General features: G+C 55.3%; 1 protein-coding gene across 1 annotated transcript; it reads right to left on the bottom strand.

Annotated features, from left to right (window-relative positions):
- Positions 1 to 7,141: 7,141 nt before the first annotated feature.
- On the bottom strand, positions 7,142 to 8,689 carry LOC149370166 (uncharacterized). Its single transcript, XM_089577092.1, has one exon. The coding sequence runs from the start codon at positions 8,687 to 8,689 to the stop codon at positions 7,142 to 7,144; it is 1,548 nt and encodes a 515-aa protein (XP_089433218.1).
- Between the last annotated feature and the right edge of the window lie 1,118 nt (positions 8,690 to 9,807).

The following is a 9,807-nucleotide window of genomic DNA, read 5'->3' as shown; positions in this document are numbered from 1 at the left end:
GCCATGCGGTACGAGTAGTCGCCCGCTACGCACTCGAACGCCTCGGGTAACCCCTCGAACAGTTCTGACCTGTCGGCGTATTCGGCGCGCAGCGTTCGGGCGTACACAGTCAGTGTCTTGTGTATGTTCCATGTCTTTGTCTTTACTCGCAGCAGAATCTTCTTATTCAGTGCGGCTTGATGCAGACGAGTCTCTCCGACGGCGAGCACAAAGTCCCGAGAGTCTTTCGAACCATCCAACGCTCCCATTTCCAGCAGCTCCAACGAATCTTGAAAACGTCTCGTCGCAGCGGCCCATTCCGTACTAGACGCGATGGGAGTGTTGGGCGTCGGTCGATCAGATATCAAGGCTAGCTTGCGTAGCAGTGGAGCGCGAACGTTTTCGCACACATAGTTCACGTCTGCGTCGCGGACTGCGTACACTCCGACGATGCGCAAAATTTCCAGGTGCCTCATTTCGCTCACTTTCATATTCTCCAGAATGGTCGACACGGTAACGCGCATCGTGTATATTTGTATTGCGTTGACGCTGTATTTCTCGCCGTTGTCAACCAACTCGACTTGCTTCAGAGTCTCGCAACATAACGCCACTGCGCTAATGAACATCCTCACAGTGTGCATGTCTCGAGGCTCCACCATGACGAGAGTGGTGAGTCGCGGTCGAAGAACGAGCAACTCGGGTTTCGTGAGCAAAGCAAAGTACACGGACTGTCGAGTGGCGAGAAAGTCGGGTGTGTGGTCGGCATCGTTGCTGAAGCAATCGTTGAAGCATTGATTCATGCGATCCTCGGGCCAACTGTCGTCGTCGTCTTCGTCGTCGATCCGACACGCCGTTGCAGTCACTGCGACGTTCAGCAGTCGTTGCGACCAATCCATCGTCAAGCCAGAAGCTGAGATCGAGCTCTCCCGAGACACCGAACCGTTGGCGAAGGGAACGACGCACGATGCGTCGGGGCCTCGCGCTTGCATGCGTCCCCTGACTTTGACGTCCACTATGTTAATGGTACTGCCCATGCTGGCCATGCACGCCTCGGCCAGTGCCTCGTCGGCGGCCTCGACGATCTGCACGCGAGTGCACATGCGCAGAGCGCGCAAAATCACGATTGACAGGACGTCGTCGTTGCCGGGATACTGTCCGTCCGAGCTCGACACGAGTACTTCGAGTTTCCGCACGTGATGTCCGTGCAAATGTAGAAACACGTACAGTGCCGTCAGTCCTAGGACCTTGCTGGCGTCCTGACACGCGAACACGTCGACGTCGGAGACGGCCGTTATGCGCAAACTCACGCCTGCGGTAGCCGAGTCGTGCCACTGTCTCTTGGCGGTGGTCTCGTCCACGTACGCGGCACTCGCGTCGTTGAGACCATCGACTCCGACGGCCTTACTCTCGTTATCTTTCCACAAATATGCGCGTCTGCCACGGTTCCGATACCGGTCGTCTTCTTCTTCATCATGATCATTGTCGTAGTTGAAGTTTGGCTCGTGTGGCGGGTGAAACGTGGCATCTTCGTGCATGCGCTTCAACACAACCGAATCGTCGTCGTCGCAGTCTGGATCGGAACTGTGAGGATGTTCGCCGCTCTGCATCCTCTCCATGTAATCTCTGTATTTCCTCAGTCGTTCGACTCCCGTCAACTTTGTGAGATTATTCCACATCCTAGCCATGTGAACCGGTACCGAAGAGGTGGCGGCTTCCAATTTGAACTCGCGTTGCGAAAACGGGTAGAATTGGTGATGTCTTTGTTGCGAAGGCGGCGAATCTTCTTCTTCTTCTTCTTCAGCCACCACGTCAAAGTAGTATTGGATGGACGCGCCGCACAGCTTGAACAGGCCGTTCCACGCCTCCATCACGCCGTCGCAGTCGGGAGTCGCGCTCCACGCGCAGTCGGGAGGCAATGCGCTGGAAACGGATTTGTACACCTCCAGAACGTGTACCGCACACTGACGCAGCACGATGTCGATCGATGTGAGATCGGCGTACGGTTTCAACCTCTTATTAGACGAGAACGGCGGCTGAACCGAGCCGCTACGCTTCCTGGTCGCTCGATGCAGCACGGTGACTTCTTTCATGCCAATGTGCGTCGAGTGGTCGGCGATCGAGTCCATGTTGTGAACGGGCCTCTTGTCGAGCACAACGTCCGTGTACTCCTTGGTCTGAACGACAGACAGGTCCGCATCGCACCTGGGCAGCGTCGTTGCGGGCAGCATTAGCGTGGTGATCTTGGAAATGCGCGTCGCTTTGATCCGAGAAACCAACAGGGTCAGACCGATCGTCGTACGCCGCAGGAAAGGCAGGCCTCCGGGTGGAACGTACGGCGCGTACGCGTAGTACCGCGCCAATTCCATTAGAGTTTCGCCGAAGTTGTACCTTGGTATGGCTTGGTAGTAAACATGATTATATATGTTCTGGAAATTTTGAACTTCGGTCTGAAGATGACCCGCGATCATCCATGGCGTAGCGGGTAAACCACAAGTCACAATCTGCTCGACTACGTCGTGCTTAACTTTCGTGGTAGAGTCCCTCAATTTGCAGTCGTAAACTATACCTCGCTTGGGCCAGCCACCCCAAGAAGAAGAAGACATCTTGTGTGGTGCGAGGAGACGACGACGTAAACGTTATATATACGGCACAGCGCCGCGCGCATTGCTCAACAACCACCTGTTTATCATTTCTCTGTGCATCCGGCGGAACAACCACAACATGGCGGCGGCTAGCGTGACGTGGTGCGAGAGTCCTCTCTCTTACAGCCATATGTTTACGTCGTTCAAGATAGTCGGTCGTCCCGCGTGGCGACCTTCGTCGTCGTCATTACATGATTGCAAGGACCTGATAGATACGCTCGCTGCCATGAGCGGATACTGGTGCGAGCAGATCGTGCTGCACCACATCGTTTCCGAGCGCTCGCCCGACAGAACAATGCTCGCCGCGCTCGTCGAAAACGTTCGCAAAGTGTATTTGGACTTTGTCGATGCGTGGTGGCCGCGAGACTTTGTAGAAGACGTGAAGGCAGAAGTCGCTCGCGTGATGCAGAGTTTCCTCCTCGACGACAACCGTGGAGGCTTCGTCGTACCTGCGACGGTCTCCACGTTCGTGCCGAACGAAATAATGATGCATCCCGGAGTGAAAATTGCTTACAGAGACCTCATCACGCAGGAGGCCGTGCGTCTCACGAACGTCAGCGCACCGATCGCCCTGGGCCCAGTGATGTGGGAAATCATGCGGCTGGTGTATTTACTTCGAGTCGGGACTGGCGCGTGGCGCGGAGAATCCGACGAACTGTCGCTCATCTACTGGGTCGGTCGCATGTTTTCAGTGTGCGTGTGCGGTCTCCACGCGAGGAACTACGCCGTACGATACGTGACTCCTCGAATAAAGAAATGCGGCATGGACGATGCGGCCGTCGAGAGTTCACACCCGAAGCCGCTAAGCCCGCGACAGGCGAGACACGACACGTTCGGGCTGGCCGGTCGCACGCCCCAGTTCTCGGACGCGTACTATGCGAGTTTGTGCGTCCACTCAGTACCTATTCTGTCCGCTCCGGACTTGGAAGATCTTCTGTTTTCCGCGTGTGTGGAACCGAACGTTAGAGGAGGCGAACAATTGCGGGTCGTCCGCACCGCGTACGACACGATACGGTCCGTTTCGAACGCGTGGAAGAAGACCAAGTCGCACGAAAACATGGACAAGGACGATGCTTACGATCCCGCCGTTCACCCGTCGCCGTACATCGCCGTTGCGTGCGAAGCGACCGAAGTGACAGAGAAGGCGGTGTTCGAGTACCGCCGCGTGCAATCGGTGCACGCCGCTCGCGCGGCAGTAAATCTGTGCGAACAGACGAGATACATGCTCAACACCAAGACCACGCTCGATGCGAACGGAAGGGATGCCGTTCCCAACGATTGGTGGGCGTGTTTCCTGCTCTTCTGGTCGATATACAGCAACAGACTGAGTGCAGAGTTCTGCAAGACGTAAATAGGCAAGACCAGCGTGGCCGCGCCATCCATGTCCAACCTTCATCGAGCGGCGGTGACGGATGCAACCACTAAACACTACTCGCACGTAGACCCCAGCATCGGCAAGCGCGCGCCGGTGGGAATTTTGGCCATCCGAGATTTCCTGACTTTCGCGGCCAACGCGCCGTCTCTGCGACGACACAGGTGTGCCGAAGTGGCGCTTATAACGGCCATAACGCGATCGTACACCACCGATCCCACGATGGACACCATGCTCGTCGTGCTGAAAGCGTGGTTGTACGCCGAAACCGGCATGACTCTGTGCGATTTCATCTACGAGCGCGTCAACGTGTTTGGCATTTACAATAAACGTTGACGATACTGCAGCGCACGTGTTGGGGCGCGCGTCCTCTTTGCGAGAGAACCATATAGTAGGTGTTATGATTAACAACAACAACAACAAAGAAGTTCTCGACGATGAATCTGGAGAACAGATCGCAAATTGGGTGCACATGGTACCCATTTGGACCGCGTTACGAGTGTACGCGTTCTTTAACGCGTTTGGTGAGGACAACGTTCCATACTTTAAGTTGTTGTTGAATAATAATAATAATAATAATAATAATAACACAATCGTCGGGTTCGAGCATTTCGATCAGGCGTCTCGGGTAATCGGTACGTGGCTGTTTCCCGAGTTTGACGGCGACTGTAAGGATTCGCACCTCGCCTTCGTGCAGTGGCTGACTAAGGTCACGCAAGATTTCCTCAGCACACACTTTATGATAGCGAAAAGCAGCGACGAACGCTATTTGTATTACGCGCGCAGACCCACCGCCGTGCCGATACTGGGAGGTGCCGCGCACACGTTCGTACTACCCAGTTTGACTGCTGCCGCGAGCAACAACGACGACGACGACGACTTAATGATGAAAATACTCGCAAACTCCACTTTCTGCACGTGGTCGCACGAGGTGCGCCAAACCACCGCAAAGACGTTGTCGCCGTTCGTCAGCGACGCTTACGCGTCGTGGATACCCGGAGAAGGGCTCAAAGTTGTCGTGTACGAGCCCAACGAAACGAGCCGAACCGTTGCCGAGCTGACGTTCGAGCATAACGCCATCTCGTTCATGTCGTTCAACATTCTCGAAACGCTGATATCTCTAGAACACGTGGAGAGCATGCGTTACGCGCTGTTTGTCAGCGCGAGCGAGAATTCTACCATACTCTCGGCGGCGAGCGCTAAGGAGATGGCGGTGGTAGACGTCGTACCTCGTCTTTTATTGCTTCGCGAATGGAAGGACCCCCTCGACGCTCTGTGCGAGGTATTGCGAGTGGCTCCGGTAGTGTATTCGACGTACGCAGACGTGTCTCCTCTCGCGGACAAGGCTCCGTCCGCCGCCGAAATGCTGGAGTGGTTGTCGAAGAAGAAGAACAACGAGAAGGAGGAGGACGGTGGAATCTACGTCGCAATGGCGAACCGATTACTTTCGGTGCTGGACAACATGGCGACGGACTTTATGTACACTTGTTACATGATCAACGACTTTGTGATCTCGCGCGAAACTCCGATGCAATTTTCGTTTCAGAACTGCGACTCGCCGTCCATTCGCGAGTGGTACTACAACCTCCGAGTGAAACACACGCTCGGGCGGCGGCGACGGAAAGGAGGGTTGTTGCCGCCGACATCCTACCACTTCTTCCCCAGCTGTCGGCTGAGCGCAGCCGACGCTCTCGTCCGTAAAGTGTCGATGGCTCTGTTCGACAGGGCCGAGCAGCAACATAAAGCAAATGTCGCGAAAAAATAAAGAGTGTTGTGCAAAAAAGAGAAAAGACCGTGCAAAATGGCGTCAATAGACAACAACTACCACAAGTACAGATTCCCGTCCAACGTACAGATGGTCGCGGACGTGTTCCGCATGACCGTACTGAACAAACACGTTCCCGTCAACTGTTCTCCCGTCGTCGAATCACCCAAGGGAACGGGAGGCGGTCCGATTCGCAAATTTTCCCCGGACACCGCGCACTCCGTACAATTCACGCAGTACTTGAACAAGGCCTTGCGCGCGGCGCGATCCAGTCCCAGCCAACGACACTCGGCGTACCTGGCCACTTTCAACACGGGCGTTTCTCCCTTGGTCTCGTATCACCTCGTAAACTCGCACGAGATACCCGCCGAGTTCGCACCCAACAACGTGATATACAATCCCATAACCGGCGAGTTACGCTTCATCAACCGCGGACTGACCGATCGCGAAAAGCGAACCGTGGCTCAGATCAAGCGCGCTCGCAGAGAGGCCGGAGACCTGGGCAACGCGCTCCCCGACCGCGCGTACTACCAGCGCATGATCGAAAACGGAATATGTAACGTAGACGCGTCCGGATCCAGACTGTCTGCCGCAACAGATTCGTGTTTCGCAGAAACGACGATGGACGTGCCCGGCTACTTCCAAACCCATCCCCTGTTCAGAGGAGTGCCGTCCAAGTACCTTCTCCCGACTCGCGGCCGATCGATCGGCGTTAACGACTTCGAGACGTGCAGTCGCGTCAAGCCGGCCGCCGGCGTGGTCATAGGTCTGGACTCGACGCTAAGTCCCATCAACATAGTCGCTCGGCAAATGGCCACGGGCAACACGGTGACGCGATACGTTTCCAACGGCGTGTACACTCGCTCGTGCGATCCCGGTTCGACCGATCCGGCCTGCCTCAACACGACGGCCGCGACTGCCGGCGGCGCGACGACCATCGCGCCCAACTTGGCGGACTCCGTCGCGGCAATCATTCGCGCTTGCATATGCGAGAGCGACCGCATAGGCGGCGGATCGCTCGCTTCGACGGCGTTCGGAGTGGGCAAGGCAAACAACGAAACCGAGCTGGCGATCCAGGACATCATTCGTTCGAGTTCTACTCCGAGCGCGTTAGTCGGACAGACCATGCAACATTTGCGCTCGCTGCCAGACACTCCCGTCAATACGCGCGCGGCCAGATATTTCATGGCGATTCTCGTCATCGGTTACCTGAATGCCAACGACAACGCGGTTCGTAGAATACTTTCGGCCGACGCGGACATTTCGTTCGCCGCGTCGCAACCGTCTAAAGGCGGTCGCGGAACGTGGTGAGAAACAAGGACAATAATGTAATAATAATAATAATAATAATAATAATAAAGATCTTTCTTTATTGATCCCCTCTCAATCCAGGCCGTCCGTGTTTGTGTTCATGCGTTCGGCGTGCTCTCTCGCCTGTAGCAGGGCGATGCGGTGCGTCTTGGACGTCGTCGTCTGTTTCTTCTTCTTCTTATTCTTCAGAAGAAAATCGGGAGCTATAAAGTATTTCTTGACGTACTCTACGTGTCCCAGCAAGGCGAGAGGCTCCATGAACATAGGGGACGACACGCCGCCGCCGGCGTATCCCGTCGCTCGAGAAGGGCTGGGCGTTCCGAAGGCTCGCTCGCTGCACTTGTTCAATGCCGCGTTACCTAGTGTGCACGGAGAAATTTCCTCTTTTTTCCAGTTGTAACAGAGAGTGAGACACTTGGCGTCCGATTCCAACGTGCGTTCGAACAGCAAGCGGTAGCGCAACGGCACGTCGTACACCTCTTGGACGCCGGGAACCCTCTGCAAGAGCATGCGAGCGTCATCGACGCCGACGAGATCGGCCAGCGCCGCGAACCCGTTGGCGTAGCTGACTCTCGCCAGCGCGGGAGCCGTTTCGATCGGCTCGCACAGTGCCTCGCGCGCAGTTTCGCGCGTTTCCTGCTCGGTGGACGTTTTGTCGTCGAACCCGTCGATGACAAACTCGCTGAAGCGATGACACTGGCTGGAGTCCCAGTCGTCGAACACGTTCAAATATACGACGCATATTTTGGCTCGAGGGAACGGCAACGGCGGCTCGTAGAGCGATAGTAAATGCAATTTTTCCAGCATGGCATCCGCAAACACCGCCGACGTGAGCTTGACGCCCATCGTGGCGTCGCCCACTGAGGCCAGAGCCGCCGCCGCACTGCCCGCACCGCCACAACTCTTGGTTGTCCGCTTTCTCGACGACGAGGTTCGTCCGCCGTCTTGAGTCGTGAAATGCTTCTCGTAGGTAGGATTCAATTGCTGCGGACAGCAAACGTACGAGTATACACCTCCGCGAGGCCTGTATCCCACGTCGGTGAAGTACTCCATTTCGGCGATGAGTTCCTCGGCGGCAGCGTTGTCGCGGTCGATCTTCTTATTCTTCTTCGTCGTCGTCCTTCTCCTGTCGGTTGCATCGTCGCTGTCGACGATGACGTCGTTGTTGCTGCTGGTGGTGGTGGTGGTGGTGGTGGTGGTGGTGGTGTCGGGGAACCTCGCCGCGGCTAGGACGTCTTTGTAAACGATCTCATCGTCTATGTCGCGCTTCTTCGAGGTCCGCCGAACGATTCGTCGTCGAATGACCCCTCTTTCCTTGTCTTCATCATCATCATCATCGCCACCCTCATCATTTCGTCGTCGTCGTTGCGGTTGCTTCTTATTCTTCTTCTCTTTGATGGTAGAACAACTTAAACGCTTGGGGACCGTCTTGCTCGAGCGGTTGACGAGCTTCTTCTTTTTCTTCTTTGCCGTTGCGGTACCGTGGTCGTCCATCGCAGTAGATTGCAGCTGCTGCTGGTTCCGTTGTTGTTGTTGTTGTTTAGCTGCACGTTCCTCTCTAAGTTTCACTACTTCTTCCATAGGTAGCAAGAAGCGTTTCAGAGGTCCGGTCATAGACATCTCCAGAAAAAAATGTCCGACGTCGTCGTAGAAATCAAAAAGTTGCCAACGTTTCAGCCAACTCAAGAAGACGTCAGAAATGCGGCCGAATACGCAGAGTATCGAATGAGGGAGAAATTTAGAATTTATAATCCAGTCGCCGATAGGGTCGGCGTTCGCAAAGAGAGGCTTCGTCAAGTGGCAAGAGCAGCAGAGCGATGATCTAAGCAAATCGATTCCGTATCCGTGTGTCTCGGACGAAGAACACCAGGACGAAAGCACGCGAGCCGAGCTGCGTCGTCAACGATGTCCGTACGGGAAGTACGTCTTCACCAAAGAAGGCTGTCTCGCAGTCAGTTGTCGAGCCGCGGTGGACGGAGTGCCTGTAACGAAACAAGCGTTTCTTAAGGAACAGAATGATAGGGTGGGTAAATACACTTGGGGAGAGTTCTGCTACTTTAACGCGAATAACGTCGGCATGAAAGACTACAAACACCCAATGGACGTAGCGTACGACAAAGACCACGCTCTCGCGGCTCAAAATCCGAAACGGAAGGGTACGCATTCGGTGCTCACTTGGTGGGACGAGGTGGCCGGAAAATGCAGATTGGCTCCGCCAACGCTCGCACTCACCGACCACGAGCTCGTCACCGCCGACTCTCCCAAGTACGACAAATTGTATCAATGGTACATCGAAACCGACGCGGACTGGTTCGGTCGTCCCGAGCTGGCTGCCGCCAAAAGGTACCTGAAGAAAGGTATGCCGCTCCTCAAATTCGACCGACCCTACTGCGAAGGTAAAGTGAAAGTGTCGTATAACCCAGATTCCATGGAGTGTTATAGGAAGCCGGGGCAATACATCCTGGAAGAATTCGTTATCGGGGGGCTGTACAGGGAAATGTTTGGATATCAAAGTGATAGCTGGAGAAAGCGAGTTCCTCCCAGACTACCGTCCGAATAACCTCAGTCAGTCAGTCTGTCAGTCAGTCGGCTCTCTCGTGCCACGTGTATGCCATGTCCCCGTTTCGTAATGCGGCTACCAAAGCTGATTTGGCTACTCACTTGCGAGCGCTAAAGCAACTTCATCATCAGTCATCTAGCAGCAGCAGCAGCAGCAGCAGCAGCAGCAGCAGCAGCAG

The sequence above is a fragment of the Amblyomma mixtum genome, chromosome 1 (genome assembly GCF_055824585.1).
Source record: "Amblyomma mixtum isolate Tamu chromosome 1, ASM5582458v1, whole genome shotgun sequence".
NCBI classification, from domain to species: domain Eukaryota; kingdom Metazoa; phylum Arthropoda; class Arachnida; order Ixodida; family Ixodidae; genus Amblyomma; species Amblyomma mixtum.
Note: the sequence above shows the minus strand (reverse complement) of the source record. Positions and strands in the feature narration are given on the sequence as shown.

Bases quoted from the DNA above. Each gene is read 5' to 3' on its own strand.
- LOC149370166 (XM_089577092.1), bottom strand. From the start codon at position 8,689: ATGTCTATGACCGGACCTCTGAAACGCTTCTTGCTACCTATGGAAGAA.